This window comes from Falco punctatus (genome assembly GCF_963210335.1).
Source record: "Falco punctatus genome assembly, chromosome: 3".
In the NCBI taxonomy this organism is placed as follows: domain Eukaryota; kingdom Metazoa; phylum Chordata; class Aves; order Falconiformes; family Falconidae; genus Falco; species Falco punctatus.
Window position 1 is genome coordinate 6314742 of NC_137582.1, and position 22028 is coordinate 6336769.

Here is a 22028-nt window from a genome sequence, read left to right on the forward strand (position 1 = left end):
CTGCTTTCCTGGAGATGGCTGAACACCTGCCTGGCCCATGGGAAGTGGTGAATGAATTCCTTGTTTTGCTTTGTTTGCATGTGCAGCTTTTGCTTTACCTATTAAACTGTCTTTATCTCAACCCACAATTTTTCTCACTATTGCTCTTACGATTCTCTCTCTCATCCCACCAGGGGGGAGTGAGTGAGTGGCTGCGTGGTGCTTTGTTTCCAGCTGAGATTAAACCACAACACAGCATAATAAAGCCAAGAGGACTTTGCAAAAGCTTGCAAAAGGATCTTATGGCTATGATTATACCAATATACTTCACCTGGCAAGGGAAATAGATTTTGCTATGTTGCTGACCATACTATTTTGCTGTTAATTCAGTCCCTAACATTAGTTTAACCTGTACCAACCAGCACTGTCCCTGAAAATTCCTGACAGTGTTTGGGGACCAGGCCCAGGGTGATTTGTTATAGATGATCTGGACACGGTAACCCTGCTTTGGAGCGAGGCAGGGGAGAGAAGAGGAGAGTTTAGCCATATGGATTTGAGCCTTGCCATGCCAACCATTGTCTACCTTACAAAGGTTTAATAACTATAGCAGTTTGCTATGTATACTTTTGTAGCCTATGCAATACAGTGATTGGACATAAAAGTGATGGATGGTGAAATTGTTATGAAATTATGCAAAGCCACACATAGTAAACCCCATATTTTATGTTTAAAAGAATAAAGTCTGCCTATTGCCATTGGGGAATAACACCATTATGTAACAATTCATAATAACAGGAAAACATTAGCACAGGGGTCTTCAGTGGTCAAAAAAAGCAAAAAATGCCTTGATCACAAGAAAATTAAGTAAAGAATATCATTAAGCTGCTGTCTATACATGCATGAAGCTCCTGCAGCTTGAATACTGCAACAAATTATGATTGCCAATCTCAAAATACGCCAGAAGAGATTCAGAAGAGGGCTACAGGTCTGATCAAAAGTATGGCACAGCTTCCAGACAAGGAATGATTAAGCAGACTGTCCCAGAGCTTTTCATCTTGGAAAAGAGACAACTGAAGAAGTTTATTTAAGTCTATACATTCAGGAGCGGTAAAGAAAAGGAGGACAGAATGACTATTTACTATGGCTTCTAATGACAGTACTAGTTGTCTAATGAAGCTGTCAGTTATGATGTTCAAAAACAAATGAAAAGAGTTGGTTCTTTTTACAGGACTGTTAAACTGTGAGTGTCCTTGCAGACTGTTACAGCTTCTAGAAACTTACACGTTTTCAAAGTAAAAGTGGGAAAAGTCATGACAAAGAGAATCTATTGGGGATTACTAAATACCTAATATTTTGAGACTGATAAAACGTGCAGGAGAAAAATCATTATATGCTTCCCCATGCTTATACACTATAATGGATATCTGCTTGTTGAAGACATCCTCATCTTGGACTATCAGGTTACTAAGAGAATAAACAATACTTTGTTACACTTCTTTTGAATTTGTTCATGTTTTGCACTTGCCTTTCACTAACGAAATCAAACAAGATGCTAGTGAAATGCTTTTTTTTTTTTCGGGGGGGGGTGGGTGGGTGGGTGATGGTGGTGGTGTTTTTTGTTTTTAAGGAGGAGATTCAGGCCTAAAAATAACAAAAAGGAAAGTCATTGTACTTTATATTTCTGAGTTCTATATTATTCCTGTAAGTGGTAGGTTTACCACTTATAGGTATTTCAGGGTGCTTATTATGGAAAAAAAAGGCTAAAGTCTCAGCTGTACCAGACTTCTTTGGGATTAACTGAGATAATAAGTAGCCAAAAATTATGTTAAACCTAGGCACTATTTCTGTGCACAAATGGCTATGTTTGCAAGGGGCCTGCTCAGCTATGAGGATGAAGCTTTTATTGATTTTGGACCCCATTGGAGACAGCAGAAGGGCATAAAGGGGCTTGAGCCATGATAAATGACAACATTCAGCAGCTGCTCAGTTCCTTCAGGAAGGAAGCTGCCACAATGGTCTGCACTTACCAGTCCAAATCTGCTGGTAGATGCCTTTAATTGGTCAGCAACAGTTTTTCTAGTCCAGATAAGTGGATGTATATTCCTTTGCAAGTAGTAATTAAGTCTGATTTTCACAATCCTTCTCTACAGGAACAAGATTTCTAATGACTCAGATTTATATGAACAAATAAAGGAGTATGGGAGAGATTAATGCCTTTTAAAAATCTGGGAAATACTAGATTGAAGATGTCTTTATTCCGAGAAATTCTGGCTTGTAACAACCTCTTAAGCCATTATACCAGCTGTAGACTCAGAAAGTTTAGTAAGCTCTCATCATGGTACATACTACTATGCCTAGGAGATACGGAGATGTAGGAGGCACTTGATATAGAGTTTCAAACTGCTTTATTAGGATCTAGTTGTGTGACCAGAGCAGACTGCTGCATAATGAAGTGGCAAGAAAGAGGCATTTGGTGAAAGCACATAGTTCCATTTATACGGAGAACTTACAAGTATGTCCTCTGCCACACGTGAATCTTGTCTGCTTCATGCAGAAAACCTGGTGAGAATCAGTGCATCTGGAAAATAAAAGCATACACCTCCAGATACTCATTGGTTTTGTACCATGCAGATAGAGGGTTATGCTGTTTATTAAAGAAAGCAAACAAAAAAAAAAAAAAAAAAAAAAACCCAAACAAAAATAAACCCACCAAAACACCCCACCACAAAACAAAACCAAAACCCAAACAAAAAATGTTTTAAGTATTGCAGGGTATCAATATCAAAGTACAGCCAACCAATTTATGAGTTGAACTTGAGACAATCTTAAAGGGGAAGCAAAGACAAGAATTCTGCTTGATGGCAACATTTATTCTTTCTCCTGTTTCCGAAGGCTATCTTTAAAAAAACACAAACGTGATGAGTGTGTTGCATTTGTAAATAAGGTGTGGTATAAAAAATTATAATGCAGCTTCATTATATGATAAGAGTGAAATGTATTCCCTGTGGAGAAATATGATACTAAAGATCAAAGGAGTATCTTCAAAAGGCCTTGTTTTAAGGGTTTACAAGTGCTGTATTTCCCAGCTCTCCTTGTGCTGATGAAAAGCAGATCCTGTAAAAAAGTTCATTATTGGGGAAAAAGGATGTTCTTTCTTTTTTTTAAAAAATGTGAAAATAGACATTTCATTTTTCTATTCTAGTGACCTGCTGCCATATCATTGCTAACAAGTGAGAGACCCTTATAGGGAATGGGTTGGAAGCACTGCAGGCTTCTTCACTAGTTGGCAGAAGGATGGTTAGGGGAGAAAGAGTTGAGAAATAGTTTCATCTGCACCTCAGAAGAGACTGGCTCCAGAGGAGGGCAGATGATATTTTCACTGCCCAGGGACAGTTGCTTTAAATCACAGCTGTGTCTGTGGCAAGTCTTTGCCAGCAAGGATTGTCCAAATATGAATCAACACATTCTTTTGCCAGATCCACCCACTCAGGGAACTGGCATTAGTCACTGTGAGTGCTGTAAAGAAGATGAATCAAGCCATGTTGAGTTGAATTTGGACTAGCGTCTCCAATGTATGTGCCCAAGATACTCTCTTGTCACGGCAAGATAAAAATTTCTTATAATGTGCCTGCAAACCATAGATTTGTTTGCCTAAAGGTATTAATTCAACAGATTTTTTAATACAAATTGCTATTAGTTCACATTCCTTAAAACTTCGTTTATATTAGTGTCACTTCTTGACTCATGCAGCTAAGGGAACCTGCACTGGTGTTCCAGACATAAAGAACTGCATTCAGCTGCTTCCTGACAAAATGTTCCACTCAGCTTATCTCCACTGTATATATTGCTGAACAGATCAGTAACCCAAGGGGCAAAAGCAGTTCTGAAAATCTGTTCTGGAAGGTTTGCAGCTGGAACTGCTGAGTAGGGAAGTGTTTCTTTTTCAGTATGGCCCATATTTCTGTGCCTGAATGGGATCTGAGTACTTGTACTAAAAGAACGCGTGTTCATCAGTCAGAAACCTGTCCCTTAAGTTTTGAGGATGCCTCAAAAACTACTTCAGCTCTCATAGAAATAAATGAAAGCACTTTTCTTGATTCTCTCAGGTTCAGTATGGGAGGTCAGTGAAGACGCACATCGACTGTTTTGTTTGTTTTCACCCTTTCAATATTACCACCAAACCCATCTTTTCCTATGAAGGGTAGGAAGGGAAGGAAAAAAAAAACTTTAGGAAGATGAAAACAAAAGGAGCTTGCTTTTTGAAAGTCAGCCATTACCGATACATCCACAGTCTATACTCATGTTTGTAGGATATCTGCTCTCAGAGAATATTTGGGTGCTGTAGTCAGAGGGAAGCACGTGTATGCATACCTGGGCTATCTTTAAGTAGTTAGGGCAGTAATAAAAGTGAACCTATGGTGGCACAGATTTAGCCTCTACCTAAGTCTTGATATTATTGGTAGAACTGTGCTGTTTACAGCACTGGTGTCTAGTTGTTACAGCTTTACTGTTCTTAGTATTCAGGCTAGGTAGATTAAAGCAACATTCAGATATTATTTTGTCAAAAGAAACACAGCCAAATGAGACCACTTCCATGCATACAGGCTACACAAGATCTATACTTGCTATATCCTGTTAAAATACATATTTTAGTTTTACAGTTTGTTTGGGTCATCCTGAACATCAGTTGCGTCTTTCCTATTTAAAGATCGGTGAGCGCAATATGAAGCACTGCTGCTGCAGTTAACTCTGCTATATTTAGCTATACAAGAGCACTACAGCCTTTTTCTTTTAGAACACAATTTTACCTCACTATTAAAAAATGAAATAAACTAATATGGAATACATTATCAAGTTGCCAAAGGTTAGCCTTTCTTCATGTCACACCTGTGAGTGACTGTGCTGCACTAATTAAAAACATTACCAAGGCAATTGCTATAGAAACATTTAAATTGGCATTATTGCTAACAAATCCCTACTATTGATCCCAGCAGGGCTTATTTCACACTACACATGAACAATCTAAATAGAATATTTAAAATTACAAAAGGATTTTAAAAGATAATATTTTTTCCACTTGATAATGTCCTCAGGAGAATAATGTCTTTCAAACAGAGATAATTCATTTACCTGGAACTGTGTAGGATTCTGATATCATAGTCCTTACTGTGATGAGAGATGTTAATGGTCCTAGGCTACTATTGCATATCCCTCAAACTGTGAAAAATTAAAAACATGTATTGCTTCAAATCAGATCCTCTGATCTGCAAAGTAGGGAAAGAATGTAGGTTCTCCACAGTTTGGGACATTAAAGTGTTTAATATTAAAATATTAATATTAAAATTAAGTCCATCCCTTCCAGACCAAGCACACATGAATACCACATCAATGCAACTAGGAAGAAAACCATTTTCCATTGTTTGACAAAAACAATAAGATGGCCATCGTACTTATTAAATGGTGGAAGCAGAAGTGAAGCAAGATGATTTCATATATACTGTTGATCAGTTACTTAGAAAAAAAAACATTAAAATTATTCTCTCTGTTTTCATACCTAAGATCTTTGCTCCTCTTAGAAGAAGTATCTCTTTATACCTAATAGGTGCCACTATTGTAAAGATAATGGGTTATATCTTCCCCCTCCCTCACTTTTTTTTTTTTTTTTTTTTTTTTGAGGGGTGTGTGTGTGTGTGTCCAAAACCTGAGTTTTACTCTTCTTGACATGAAGGATATTACTTTTCTGCTCAGCAGTAGTAAAGCCCTTCTGTTAATTAGTAACAAAATCAGTAGAGGGCAGCACTACACAGAAAACCACACATTTTAAGCAATCTCAGAAGTTCTGCCCTGGCTGGACAAAATACGGGAACCTAGATTCCTCCTAGAAAAATAAAAAAAACCAAAACAACAAAAACAAAACCAAAAAAACCAAACCACTCTTGAAAAAATGGTGTTTGTACAGAAATAACTTCTTATAGCAGACTCAGAGCATCTGTGCATAGTGTATTGTGGTCCTTTGAACAGCTGGCTCTTCTTGCTTTTCGAGACTACACCAGAACCGTTTGTTTCAGTATTAAAGTACACCTTCTGAGTCTACTGAACGTGACTTTTATTTGCAGACTGCAAAGTAAGATGGTCCTAGACAGTCTTTCTCACTATTTGTCAGCCAGCGGCATATCTCTTGGACTGGCATGGTTATGCTCTTTGTTATACTGCCAGGAGCAGATTCAGCTGTGGATTTATCTCAGTCTAATGTCTGCCACAAAGCTACTTTGGTCACCATTGTCCTTCTCTGATTATGAGTAGGTTAAACTCCTGACCCATTCAAACAGCTGACTATGAGACAAAATGCATAAGCCAATGACTACCTTGAAGTATATCTTTGAGTACCAAGAAAAGAGTAGTATAAACAACTTACCCATTTGAATTAGTGTAGCAAATAGTGTTAAGACAGAAAGGAATGAAGGCAATGTCAGAAAATTTAAATTGTGTAGTTTTGAAAAAGCAGAAGGGAAACATTTAAAATTTGAAAATTTATTTCCATTTGAAATTATCGCAAAACTGAACATGTAATCACACATTTTCAAATGGCGAAATGAAAATATATTGATGTCCCCTATCTGTCCCCTTGTTTCAAAACAAGGTAAAACTGAACCAGAATAAATCAACCGTTAGATTTGTCTAAGTTTTAAAATAATGTCATTTTAAGAGAAAATTTAAACTCTTTGACATTTTTGGATAACTTACTTTTCACAGCAGTCTTCCAAGTCTTAGAGAATTTGTACAATATATTTTTAGGATTTTTAAGTTTCATAAATCCATTATTTGTTGTTTTTTTTCCAAATACATGTGTAGTTTTCAGGGATTTGTGGTTTGTTTTATTTTAATGTAGAAGAGCTGATGTGTTCCAAGAAATTAGATAAATAAATCAGTCATAACCTTAAATATATGAAACCATAACATTTATCAGAATAGTTGAGTAGCAAAACATCACTCACATACAAAGCAAAAGCAATCAAATCCAAAATTTGATCAATATGAATATCTGAATATGTTATTATTCAGATGTATATGAGATGAATTCTTGAACTACAGTCCAACAAAAAGTGCTCTAATGCAGCTATGAAAGAGGACTGTTTGAAGACACATCAAGTAAGAGTATCTCAAGAAAAGAGACTTCAGAGCTACTGAACAAACTTGATAATCTGCCTTTTGAGTAGAGTATTTTAAAAAGTACTTCCTGTTGCTGTTTACTTTCATTTTACAATATCTTAACCAGATTCTAATTATAAATGTCTGAAAAGGTCCTGCAATCTGCCTCAGAGGGTACAGTAGGCTGGATTTGAGGATCTGGAATGATCATGTCTTATACACTACATTGATAAATAGTTTTATTTAGTGGTAAAAACTACTTCCAGCTATATTGTACAGGGAATTAGAGTCATTAAATTTAAAGATGGATAAAAGGTTAGCTGAGATTTTTTTTTTTCGTTTGATCTATATCCAGTAAATTTCAATCACAAGGCAAAATTGTCATGTATGTGACGTATTTTCCAGTCGACATCAAAATTTACCGATATTAAATTAGACACAGGAGAGCTCCCCTTTGCCCCTCTGCACTTAGCTGGAACATACTGAGCATTACAAGGGAGAAAGCAAGAATTCAAAGTAAATATATCCATTAATTTATGTCAGTATCTATGTACATTTATTATTTGATGCAAATAGAATTAATTTACTTTGTGCTTTTATTCTTCAATTAAAATAAACTATAAGAAAATAAGAGTTTTCCAGCGTTATATACATGATCTTCTGCATAAATTTGACACCTATGAAATTGTTTTCTTTTTGGTTTTGAACATGATGTTAGAAAGTGATAAATATTCCAAGCCTTCACGTCTTGCTCAGCTAAAACTCTGTTTGAAGTTGCTAAGATACTAAGACTTTGATCCTCCTTCAGGATTGCTAGCTAATATCCTGAGACCATACAGAATATCATCATTTTAAGGAAAACTTCACACAAGAGCAATATTCTATTAGTTTAATCATTAAAGCTTTTAGAGTACAATTCACACAATGTTTTCCGTTAAACAGTTTTGTTTCTCAAGCGACTAATAATTTTCACAAAAAACATCTTATTTTTTAAAAAAATATCTTTCCATACAGAAAAAAGACTCCTTTCCCTTCCCCCCCCAAAACCCAAAGTGCAAGTAACTGCTAGTAATGATGGGTTGTGGCAGAAATGAGGATAGGTATGTATGTTTTTTTAAAAAAATTTCAATATTTCAGTACTCTAAAATGTCTGGGTGTTGTGACTTCATGCTACTGTCACTGCTCATAGGCTAGGATTCCTAAAATAAATAATACTTTTGATGATGAATTATTTTCCTATACTTTCTGTAATATACAAGGACAGCTCAGCTAAAGATAACCTAAAGTAAAAACAGGCTTGACAAGAAACCCAGGTCATGGCAAAGACTGGGACATAAGACACCTCAGCTGTACTGCTAAATAGAGTATGAGGGGTTTTTTTAAAAAAAAATTATGATTAAATACTGTTTACAAACTTCTACACAAAACATCAGTACCAATATAAGAAAAATAATAGTAAGAATAAGAATCCATATCATGAAAATTTCCATTCATTCAGGAGGGGAAAAAATAAAAGACATTCCAAAGGTACAAGTCTGTCATAAATGCAGGATTTTGTTAACCCTAATAGGATTCCTATGAACCAAAACTCATCTAATAAGTACTTTCTCTTTCTTAAGGAATCTGTTGAAAGCATCTTTAAATTTCATCTTATATTATGATTTCCTTTGTGCAGAAACAGAAGCAGATCCTCTGGATAATTAGGGGCTAGCAAAGGGGAAAAAGAGGTTCCATTAATTATGAAGGAACAGAAAATTCAGGTTTGCAGGCAATTCCAAACAGATAGCAAGAGAGGCTGAGCTAGGAGTGATTAGGCTGAAGGTTTCTTACTATTTGGGCTGCTTCATTGTGTCAGGATGCTGCTGGTAGCTAAAGTTTTCAGATGAAAAAGTGTTTTACTTAGATTGTGTTTTAAATTAATGTCTATATAGAGTGTAAGAGAGTAAAATAGAAGAAGATAAGCAAGACAATAAAGAACTTGACTTAAAAGTCTCTGAAATATTCTTATAGTTATGTGTAATTTCCGTGGGTCATTGTCATGATCACTAGGCTATTGGTGTTCCTGTTTCCCTCAAACCGAGGCCTTAGGGAAACAAAATTATTGCAACTTAACTCAAATACTTTTCTCTATCCCCTAGGTCCTACTTACAAGAGGAATATAACATTTGACAAAATTGTTCTGGTGAATTTTAGAGGAGTGGAGACTAACAGCTTTTCTGTAAATGATGAGGACTTACTCCTTCTTGACAGTTTTGCTTTGGAGCTGTATGTTTCATGTGATTCATATGATGCCATCCCCAAAAAGGACTAACAAGCACTCATACAATGAAAGGATAACAGGATTGTCAAAGAATGATGGAAAAACACTGCACCGCACCAAGCGTGGTTGGATGTGGAATCAATTTTTCTTGCTGGAGGAGTACACAGGTCCAGATACTCAATATGTGGGTAAGGTAAGTCTTGTGTTTAGAGGTGATGTATCTGACACCCTCAGTATTTTCCCTCCTTCTATATAGTTGTTCTGCCTTTTATACAACAGTTGTCCCAATTTCTCATTTAAGTCAAAAAAAGAATACCAGGGACCATCTGAGGCTTCCTTCCATGATTGTCCAAAGTTATGAGAGAAATGAAGTACTTTAGTGACAATAAATAGGAAAATGTTTAGACTAAAATGTTCACATTTCCTATTACATATGCCCCTGCAAGTTTTATCACTGAATAATTTCCAATTTTCAACTGTTAAACACAAATATTAGATAAGGGAATAGAGAAGTTATGCTTTCATTCATGTACCTCATGGCATTTACCAGTATACCGGGATGTGTACCTCCTCAAGTGAAATACAGAATTCTATTTATTAATAAGAAAATTGCTCTTTATGCAAAATATACATGTATAGATAGTGTTTGAAGAGGAAAAAAAAAACCCTGGTTTTCATAATTTCTGCAATAAGCTGAGATCTTTACTTAATGGCTTGAAAGATTCCATTCTTTGAGACCTATCTGTATCAGTTATTGCTGACAACAGCACCTCTGAATTCCACCTGTCTGCAGTCCTATTTTTTTTTCTGATAAGACACAACTCAAAGATTTCCAGATTTTTAGCCCTTTTTGGTGTCTCACCGTCCATAGCTCTGCCTTCTGCTCTGGTATAAATAAACAATCTTGATAGAGAACTAGGGTACACACAGCAACCACCCAGAATGACCTACAAACTAAGGAAAATTTTATCTTACTATCTTAAGTTAATAAATGTCCATTCCATATTCTGTCACTCACTACAATGCTGTCACTAGCTTGGATTGACAGATAGTTCTCTCACTTTCTGGTGCCTAACCACCAAATGGATTGAGACATTTTAAATTCAAAGACCTCAAAATGTTTTCAACATTTGGTAATATCTCTGGTCATTGGAGGCATGATCATCTAGCAAATATGGAAATCATCTTTGTCTATTAAGAAACAAACGTCAAAGAAGCCAACCATGGTAACTATGAACTTGATTTATTCTGACCTTGTTTATACCAATACTACACCCATAAAATTCTGTTTTCGGTGAAATTAATTCTGACTTGCAGTACTGGAAATAACATGAGAGGAAACAATCTTATTGCTAGATCTGTTTATCAGTGTGTAAATTAGGAAGGTTTGTTGCAGGCAAAGGGATCTTTAGAAAAGAGTGAACAAACTGCATAGACAGATTTCTAAAAAAAATTTTGGTTAGAAGTATCTTTTAGGATTGATCAAGCTTGCAAGGAAAACATTTGATAAGGTACACAATACTATCTATCTCCATAGTGGTAAGTTCTACCTAGATGCACAGACATTTTTTTATTTTTTTTTTTGGTAGTAACAGAAAGCTGTCATAAAAGGCAAGCGTCAAACATAAGAGTTGATTCCAGTTTCAATTCCACTATATATCCACTGGTAGAGATGAATGGACTCCAACCTACCTATGTCATTCTCAACCTCAAATAAATTAAGCTTACATCAAAACTGTCATCACCGTCTCTGTTTCACACAAGGAATGCCTATGCAGTACGTTGCAACAGATGCAAACTTACTCTGTACTTACTCCAAACTAACCAAAAGCCAATGAACCTTACTACCATAGAGCTAAGTCCAGGAAGGAAAGCAAATTGCTGCACAGCAGCTGGATTTGAGATGATTCATTTCTCACAACTCAGATAACATGTTGAGATTTTTCACATTTGACTGCAAAATATCATACATCGGCCCTGAGGGAGAGGTCGGTGCTACTGATTCTCTAAACAGATGGAAATCACCCCAAATATTACCCCATGTTCCAAAGACATGGAGTTGGATTGAGGTGATAAAATCCAAGTGGTTGCACTAACTTTAGAACAGTTTATAACATGTCAAAACGATCATAGTTCTGTCCTCAGTGGTATAAAAACACAGTAAATCTATTTGAGTTAGTTCAAATTTTCCTGGGTACATGTGATACACCAAGAGGGAGCTGCTATAAGGATTTTTTTTTTCTTTTTTTTTTTAATAATAATAAAAAAAAACCCATGCACAACTTTTTTGAACAGTATTATTCTGAGAAATGCTTGCAGCTCAGGTTTAGTATTCTCCTGCTCAAAGTGATGGTAATTAGCAAACTGGTAGTGTGGAGAGAACATTTTTATTCCAACCCATGGGGACTAGTTCATAGCAAGTATTCTTATCCAATCCCTTTTTAATATGGATATGCACAGGCAGATGGATTACTGGGGTAGAATAATAAATGTTATACTAAAAATTAAATGAACCGAAATGAGAAACTTTATCAGTTAATCAGCTTCTGAAGGATCATAGCCATAATACTAAAAAGTAGATTTCCCAGTCTAGTTCAATTTGCAAACAATTTTAATCTGTTAGGTCATTCTTCATGTTTTGTTAGTGATGCTACTTTGTTGATGCTTTATTTTGTTATGATTGCGTTCTGCTACTGGCAGTGGGCTAGGGTGACTCAGTATGACATAATGGGATAAAATTTATTTATTAAGAAGGATGGGCACATGGGATGGAGAACTATTCTGTGACATCCACACAGCTCTCACTCCCAGTGCTCAATCCCCCAGCACAGTTTAGACCAGCAGCAGGGACCGGAGGGAACTGGACGCTTGCTTTGACTGCTGGACTGCCCAAGTCCTGGCGGCAGTCTGGCCCCTGCGAGGGCATTTCTGCCTTGCTCTTAGGCACCACTTGTGTCACAGGTCCCTGGAGGGAGGAGTTTCTTCCTTATATCTGAGGTGTTCTCATCTCAAGTAGTGCTTTTCAAAATTAGATTGTCAGCAGTCAATGGCCTTACTAATTCCTTGATGATATCTTTCCCCATATCTAAAGCCAAATAGCAGTTGTTACCCTTGTTACCAGCCTTACTCTTGCCCTCTGGTCTCCTTCCCAAATGTCTTCAAAGAAAGTGGTTAACAGCTCCATCATTCCTGCTTTTTTTGTTTCTTGCATGCACATACCAGACTAATCTAAACAGTTAGAGCTGGCAGACACAATCACGGTCTCATTTATCTGTGAGGTGCTTGTGGGTAGGCTTCACCCTTCGACAAGAAGTAACTGAAAAAGAAATTTTGTGTACTGGTAAGGTAGATGAAAAACCCAGCTCCACACAAACCTGGTGCATGGCTCCCAAACTCCTTACAGGGATAATCAACTCTGAACAGCTAGAACAGAGCTTACGTTCCTAATTGTAGATAGTTTTTAGACAAAGATAGTGGCAGTGATGATAGGCGACATAAAATGGAGACCAGTAAGTGCATCTAATGCACTTAGCAGAAATAGACAGTATTGTTTGATGAACAAAGGAATTTATATTAAAACGGTATCACAGAGCCTTGTTTGAAAATCTGGCCAAGAAAAAAAAAAATATCTAAAACAAATGACCACATTCTTTCAAGATATTTGTTGCTTTGTATGAATGTTGAATATCTCAGTGAGATCGTTGATGTGAGGAACTTTCAGACTGGAGGAATTTTCAGAGGATGTAGGGAGGGGAACTGTAAAACTCATTCTGCCCACTAAAAATTCACAGGGAGGGGCAGGGAATAGATTACAATACAACATTCCAAGTCAAATGTATGAAAGAAGATTCTTTTTAAAGGAAAAGAAACAACTGGCAATTTTTTGTGGAACAAAGTGTTTGAGAAAATACATGTAATACCTGACTGTATATGTCACTGTGGCATTCCTTGGTTGCTGGGATCTCCTTTTCTTTTGCTAGGGAGGGGCCATAGATCCAGCTTCTCAGCTGCGACTAACTGTAAGTCCCATGCAGAACCTAAGAAATAAAATCTAAACCACTGATCTTCTATGAGAAATTTCTAACAAATTTACTCATGTTCTAAACCAGCAATCCAAAGACATCAAAATCAGCAACCGTTTTGGAAAATGCAGTCTTATATGCTTTGCAACAATATACTTAAGTCATAAAAGACTGCATTTTCCAAAACGGTTGCTGATTTTGATCCCGCCTAGGGATATTTTGTAAGGACTGGAGTTAGGGGTGGGATATTTGGCATTTTGCACAAGTGATGCCCCTTCAGTGGGTATTGGATAAGTTATTTAGAAACGGGGACACACAAAAAAAAGAGGTTTTTCCCTCCTTTAAGTCACCCAATTAGATTTTTTACATAAAAGCTAGTCTCTCCCTATATCAAACAGGCACTTCACTAATCAAAGGCTAATCTTGAATGGCAGATAATGTGTGAAGTTCCATGCAATGTATGTTAGATCCAATGCTAAACGGTACAATCAAATACCTGTCATATCCCAGAATCTAAAACCAATAAACAAACAACAACAATTTTGTATGCTACCTGCAAACTTTTTTTATATTAAGGGGGGAAATACAAAATCAAATTAAAAAGAACTGGCACTGCTTAGAATTAGCTGCTCCATGAATAACTTTCTGTTTAATAACTTCCATAAAAATAAATGAACTAGGCTTTGCATGTCATAAGTATCATTTAAATTGGATGAAAACTGAAGAAAAATCTCTGTTCTACCTCCAGTTAAGCAGTGAGTTTGATTCATGACATTTGCCTCAGTGCTTTATTAAGATACATAAAGTGAAAATAAAAATATTCAGAGGGTGAGTTGTTTTGTTTGGGGGTTGGGGGGGGGGAATGTGTGCGTTTTGTTTTCTTTTTCAGGGGAGTGGGATACAACATATATTTAAATGTAACCATTATTTCTTGTAGTTTTCACTTACAAATATTCAGACATCTACAAGTGAGGTTGCCTTATAAGTGCAGTCTGGCTTAAAAGAAAAGAGAGATTCAAGACCAAAGAACTTCATGTAACAAGTCAAGAAGTCTCACTGAACTGCCAGCCTCACCAGACTTGCTGTCATTTAATACAAAACTTCACTCAACTGCCCCATTATACTGTCTGTGTTTTTTGGTTTGTTTTTGTTTTTCCTTGCTTAATGGACTTGGATAGTATTTCCTTGTAAATAGAGACTGAAAATGTATTAATGCCTGAAGATATTATTTCACATTACTTCATTTGCTGCCTTAGATACACCACAGAAGCCCAGAGTAGGCTTCCTTTCAATATGCAAAGCAGCAGGGAACTCAGAAAATGGGATCAGTGAAGCCCTTACTCTTACTTACTTAGTCTTATTCCTGTTCATCCGTGTCCTCTCAATATGTTGCCAAGGGCTTGGCCATTCTCAGCCTCCACTCTGACCAGTTTGGGAGGCAGAAATTTAAGGCCAAAATGGGTGACCCACTGATGGGCCACACTCTGTAGTAACCTGAGTTTCTGCATCCTGAAGCATAATGTTTCACACTGCCAAAATATTTTTTTTATTAATTACCTAGTATTTTTTTCTTTAGGTACTGAATTTTATCTTAATCCTGCCTTTAAAGTATGTGACAGAACTTACTTTTTCACTCATGCCTTAATCAAGCTATGCAATTAATCCATAAGGATATCTTTCCAGCATTTGTTATTTTCCCTCCAAAGAGTCAGTTTAAGAGCTGCCTGTTCTTAGAATGAGAGAACATACAGGTGCACTATCCTTTTGTGTTCCAAGTATGCTAACCACTTTGTTACAGATGCATCCCACTTGTCTTATTGTAAAAACTGCTGCATTCAGTACAACATCTAAATGCTGCTAAAACCAGCATGTTTCTATGACATTTTTTGACTTAGCAGTATGATACGTTTTGAAAAAAACAACAAAATCATAAACAATCATACGTTGTTGACATACAATCATTTAAAAGTGTGATTCAGCTGGGGGAAGATGTCATCACATTCTTAACGTATTCCATCTAGCATGCACTATACCCCAAAGCTATATTTAAAACACAGCTTTTGAAGAAGACAATAATATATTTTCTTTAGACTCTATGCTCTTAAAGTAAAATAAGTATTTCACATTAAATAAAAGAAGAAAAATCAGTGGGGTCTCCTGAGTCTCCTCCTTTTGTCTTTCCTTTCTCAGACTCCAAGTTTTTGCTTGTCTTTGAATGAATACTGCAGAAATAATGATGTATCAAAACAAAAGGGAAAAAAAGCTGTAAGGACAGAAAAGATCAAAAGAAAAAAGAGTCTGACTAATATTTTAAAAAATCAGAAATGGAAAACCTATTTGATTCCAAAATTAATAAATTAACACATTCTCTCCATTTACATTGCATTTGTCAGCTAGCACATTTTTTCAACAAACATTTCAAGCAGCCATATCTCTAGGCAGATGAATCCCCAAAAATAAAACTAAAATGGAAACAGGCAAACCTAGAAATAAAAGGTTAAAAAAAAGCTACAAGTCCCTGTCTCCAGATATATTCATAACAACTACAAATACTAATGAAGAGCCATAGCCTTACTTGTTCAAAAATAATTCATTTTATGAAGGTTTCAAAAATAAAACATATTGAAAAATTGTTGGAATTACACCTTATATTTGTCAAAAATTAGCAACACCCAAAGTTTTCAATAAAATTTGATTGCTACTTTTAAAAGAAACCTGGAGAGCCAGGGAAGAAAACAGTGAAAGAAAAATCCTACATCTTCCAAAAATAATGGGACTGTTTTCCTTTGAAGAAAGGACAGAAGCTCATTTCTGACAACCTAAATACATTTTTAATTGCAGTTTCAAAAATAGTGAAGAGATCTAATCACATCATGCATAACCCAAGTATAAACAGTTTAAATACAAACTGTCCTGAATGTTACATTGCAATGATAGGCCTGAGTTAGAATTTTGCAAGAAAATTTGGATATCATATTTCACAGAGTAAGAATAATTTCTGAAAAAAACCTGCAATGATCAGAGACTTCAAATGCATGAATAACAAGAGTGAGTTGGCATTGTTTGGTACAGATAGAGCAGCTGTCATGAGATCTGACAGCTTCTGTTTCTTCAACTACATAAAAAGACTGCTAAAGAAATATTTTCAAGTTCTTATGTTCAGGGCAAGAAGTTGGGTTCATACTGTCATAAGGCTGATTTGCATTCAATATTAGAAAAAAACCTGATTTTAAATACAATCAACACACTGAAGTACTAGGTAAAGATCACTCAGAGAGACAGGATTATCTCAATACTGGAGGTTTTCATGACAAACTAAAAAATCACGTGCCAGAAAGTCCACACTGATCCTACCTGGAGCCAGGATGATGGCAAAGATTATCCCTTTTAGTCTTTTTCTGTTCTGTTTTCAAGGATTCTGTGTGTGTTTTTCAAGTTCAAATGTTAAATCAGCCAAATTGCTCGTGTAAAACAAAACTAAACCAAGAATAAACCCAAAGACATAAGAAATGAGGAAATCCTAACTGTTTATTCTAAACCCTTTCCTTTCCCTTTTTCCTTCCCGTCTCATCCAGTCCTCTCCCAGGACAGAACATCCAGTATGTAATGATTTTCAAGTTAAAAGAAAAAAGCAAAAGGCTGCCAACTATGTGCCTTTAGAAAGCCTTTGAGCATAATGTAAAAAGGAGAATTTGCAAGGTAATTTTTGAGAATTTAGCAAAGCTAAGCAACAACTTCATCCATAGCATAAATATAGGCATCTGAAAAAATACTAGCTACCTTTGATGCCAAAGCCAACATAAGACAATTCAATCATAATACCAAACAATAATAATTCCCCAATTCTTTCACCTCTCTCCCTCCATGCTTCCGCCTGTCAGGTGTGGAAAAAATATGTTCACCCGATACCCAACATAGCAGCAAAGGCTACTATGTGGAGTCTAGCTGACTGTTCACTACAATGTTTGCTCTTTGCTTACTAATAGGTCCACTTCTCCGGGCATCTCCCAAATGTGCTCAGGCCAGGACAACAGTAATGGGTGCCTGTGCCCTGCACGGGAGAGGTCTCCACGGGAAGTCTGCTAGGATTAAGGTTGTTGACAAACTAATGAAAACCAAGGCTCAAAGTAAAACCACCTAATTTAAAGACATGGTAGGCATGGAGAATGGAGTTCTCTTCTGTCTCCAGTTTTAACTTTCAGTCTGCATCTGAAATACCATTTTCATTTTAATAAAAACTGGCTTTTCTGAGTTTAAAAGCCTCTTGGTCTCGGTAAGTTTCTTATGCAAAAACATCTAAGTAGGTCTACCTCAAAGACCTGGCTGGCTCAAGAACCTGCCACAATAGGTAATTATTATTCATAGGATAGCCCAATCTTCTTATTACAACTTCATAAGGTGGTATTTGTCTGCCTTGCAGCTTTAAGCCTGTGAGAAGAGAAGATTAGAGTAGTGGCAATCTACAGACCTATCCTCATCTGTTATCAGGCAATTATTTATTGTGCATGAAAAGGTGGGAAGGTGAAGAAAATGTGTTTCACAAGATACTTTTCATGATGTTGTGTATTTACTGCATTGATTACATTATGGGAGTGATTCTGAAAAGGGGAAGTGTTTTGAGTCTATTGTGGTTTACTGGTACTTGCCAGCCTGGTGATAAAAAGAGTGCAAACCCCATCAGAGCAAATCAATATGCGACTACTTAGAAAGGGCAATTTGACTGCATCAGAGGCTGGTATTGTGCAACATCTTGACTGTTGGAGAAAGGCTTATGAATACTCCCCTTGAAGACAAAGAGAGAAGCTGTCAACAAGCAACTGTCAAGAACAGCAAGTCTTTTCTTCCTGTATGTGTCTGATACATCAAATCCTGTCCATTGCAGGAATCATCACGCATTTCAGCCTTTGAGAAACTGAGAAATATATTGGTCTAGACAATGCAGTCAATTTAACACTATGCTGAGTATCAATCAAAAGAGTAACCTGTGATCTCACATCAGTAATAGAAATACATAATTATGGTTAAATCCTTGCCGTAGCAACACAATCACACTGGCTAACTTCTGCTCTCTCTTATATCAATCTATGGTCAAGAAACTCTGCTGAAATCTTTCTTTTCTGTTTTTACACAGAAGCGTGTAATAAAAAGAGTTAGGTAGCATTCCAGCCTCCGTGAACATTTCAGAAGTTACAAATTTCCCCTATCTTGCATCACATTTCAGGGACAGGTATGCCTATTTCAGATGGAAGCCATTATACCAGTTTTGTCAAATTGTGAATGTGAGGAAACTACAAACAGGCTGATGATATTAAATTTGGTTTAGCCTTAATTGAAAATAAATTGCTTTTATGTATTCTCCATTTCCATAGAGGGAACCTAGGGATAAATGACATCAATTTATCTGTATTTAAGTTTATAACTCTTAACAAAATATCAGAGGTCTTTGGAATGGTTGATTCGTCTACAAGAACAAAATTTTGACCCAAACCCTGCCATAAATTGATGATGCTTGACATAATTATTAATAAAATTTGATTGGATGTTTGCTTTATGTGAATTTTGATTTATTTTTTCCATCTGTAAAATGCAATTGCCAACACTTAACTAATTAAGCTTTTCCTCAGAAAATGTCTATGTGTCAGTTGTTCTCACATCGTATAACAAAAAAGCTCTGGAATATCATGAAATCATAGCCATGAATCAGCCATTAGACTGAAAGCATGGTTTGGAAGTATTTGGTTTAGTAAGTTACCAGGGCACACTATGAAAAGAAGGAAAAAAACCCCAAACCCTAAATATTTAATAGCTACCTCCCTGGTGAACAGTGCTTGAATTTGTGATATAAATGACTACTTTGACTTTTCCTAAGGCATAGAAATTACAAACACAGAAGTAATAAGCGGGATAATGTTATACTTCTAGTCAAGCATACATAAAATACATTCATGTAATTTAAAACTTGTGAATCTAGTTATCACCTGTAACCATTTCTGTCCCTGGAACTTTTAGCTGCTGCTAACTTATTTCTACTTAAAAGCTGAAATAGATTTAGTTTCTAAATACTGAGAACAAATTTGGCTTTTACAAAAAAGTTCTGGTTTACAAGTTGTTATGCAACTTGCTATGCAGCTTATGTGGACTTAACACTACTATATGACACTGCTGCAACTACTGATGCAAGCTTTAAAAATGGTGTATTTCTGATAGTTCAGTCTTACAGGAATTGTAGAAGTAAGCACATTTTTCTTTTTAATAAGCATTTGTGATGAATAAATACTGTCAAATACCATGAGGTATCAGAGCATTAATTTTTCAAATATAACTGGGTCAGGTAGTTGACTAATAGGACTGAATTAACAATTGAAAAATAAAATACAGAAAGTATTTGCTTACCTTGTCTCTCTACCACTGCAGCATCTACATTTAATTGTTGAGACTAAAGAACCTTTAGATCAATAATCTGGAAAAAAAAAAAAAAAAAAGGCAAAGTTACTGAACGTTCTATGTAACACAAGTGACTAAAAGAAATAATAATGATAATTTTGAAACTATATTAATTAGATATAAACAAAAGGTGTGGACAATAAAATTAATGTAAAGAGCAGTTTGGCATGGAAGCAGATATTTCTGTATATATTGTTGCTGAAGTAAATAGAAGAGACATTGTTGCAAGAAATCAAAATAAATCATTACAGTTTTTTTAACTGTCCCTCTGAGTTTCACAAAACATGGAAATACATTAATCTTTGTACAGGCTAGTAATTGCAAAGTGGAAAAGGTCACAGTCTGATTCCCACCCCTTCCATATGAAATATTTAGAATCACATTCAGAAAGGCATGAAGCAAAGTGCAAAATGTGAACCTACCCCAGAAGAAAATCTTTAGTCCTTCCAAAATACTGCTAATGGAGGGAAACAGGAATGACCCATTCTGTTTTCATTCTATTAGAGGTACTGCAATTAATTGCCTTTGTACTTCAGGTGGCTAAATCTGGTCTAACTTCAAAGTGTGTATGAGAAAAAGAAACAACAAAAAACCCTCACAGTTTAAAATAATGTTGTGCTTCTAAAAAGCTGAGAATATGTACATGTGTATTTATGTATATGTATAAAACTCATTGTTTTCTCTTCAGGATAAAGAAAAGATTTAAGTTGATCTTTTTGATGAGGATAAAAGAGAAAAGGATAAATAAACCTTATAATGATGATGCTATGATTAATAATAATAATCTCCACTTATGTAAGTACCATTCAATGAAATATATCAAAGTATTTTATATAAAATTGACAGTACCTAATGTGAGGCAGGCAATGTCATAATATGTGTTCTTCTGAGGAGAAAACTGCAGCAAAGTTGCTGAAACAGTGATTTGAGGTCACAGAGCCAGTCAATGACAACAGTTAGATGCAGCACTGCATAGCTACTGCACAAGGACAAATTCAGCATAATGGTAAAGCTTATCTATTTGAAAAGATCAGCGCAGAAAGGACAGCACACATCAAGAGTGAAAACCATTTGGAAAAAGAGCGGTCCTGATCCCTTATTTTTAAAATTAGCAAAATCTCAAGTTCTGTCATAAAACTTATCTCCAAATGGTCAACAAGACTGTGTTCAACATTGACTTCAGATGAAGTTATAGGATAATTAGCAAGATAATAAATTTTACTTTGTGTGCTTCTCTAAAGTACAGAGTAATTCTTTAGGCAAAAACGGATTTCAGCAAAGAATGAAGACTCCATTTTCTTCTAAAAAAAATTTATTTTTTTCATAAAATTAATACAAAATTAACATTGCTGCATTCAGATTTTTATCTGCTTTAACCAGATGCAAATGCTCTGACTATCCATGCTGTTAAACTAACATTAGTTTAACTCATCCTTTATGCACCTCCTGCTGTACTTCCCTTTTGTTAATATTTGCTCTGAGAATAAATAAATAAATAAAAAATCCCTGTTAAATTACTCCTGCATTGTCTGACATCTCCAGATTAATCTCACTCCATCTGATCAGCTTGCAGTTTCAGCTATTAAATTAAACATACCTCAACGAAGCAACACTGTTGGTCTGCAGGGCTTTGTGCTTCTTTTGGGCCTTATGCTGTGGCTTCTCTAGGCACTACTTCTCTTTCATGGAGTTTTCATTTGAAGCCTCAGGCAGCCTTATCCTGGCTCTCCTCCAAGCCACAGTGTGCTTAATCAGACAGGTGCAATCAGCCTGTGGTTTATGCAGAACCTGAAGCCCATCTCAGGTCCCTTCCAAATGGCATTACACTTATCAAGTTCTGTTGTGCCAGGAAAGTAATGAAGTTGTTTTGATAACTCTTCCAGCCACCATCTTGTCTTTGCTATCATTACAGTGATTACCTTTCACAGGTGGTATTTTGAAACAAGATTTAGAAAAAACATACAAGTAGGTAATGCAAATTTCAATAAATATAAAATCGGTGACAACTAAGAAGAAGCAAAACAATGACCCTAAATACTTCTTTCCTAACTGCTGGTTTTCAGCATACTCTTCTTGAAACAACGGCTTCACTTAGGAAGGTACGTTATTGCAAGACAGATTCAAGACTTGGTGCTTATTATACCCCGATCTGATTTCAGACCTTATGCTTTGAT

The 22028-nt window shown here is 35.9% G+C and overlaps 1 protein-coding gene across 1 annotated transcript in view; it reads left to right on the top strand.

The window, feature by feature from the left end:
* Positions 1 to 9350: 9350 nt before the first annotated feature.
* The window catches only part of CDH9 (cadherin 9), a gene marked incomplete at its 5' end in the record, with an annotated part of 68002 nt that continues 55324 nt past the window's right edge, over positions 9351 to 22028 (top strand). The window contains one exon of the mRNA XM_080377771.1: positions 9351 to 9581. Within this exon, the coding sequence (XP_080233897.1) occupies positions 9351 to 9581 (231 nt within the window). The remainder of the gene's footprint in view (positions 9582 to 22028) is intronic.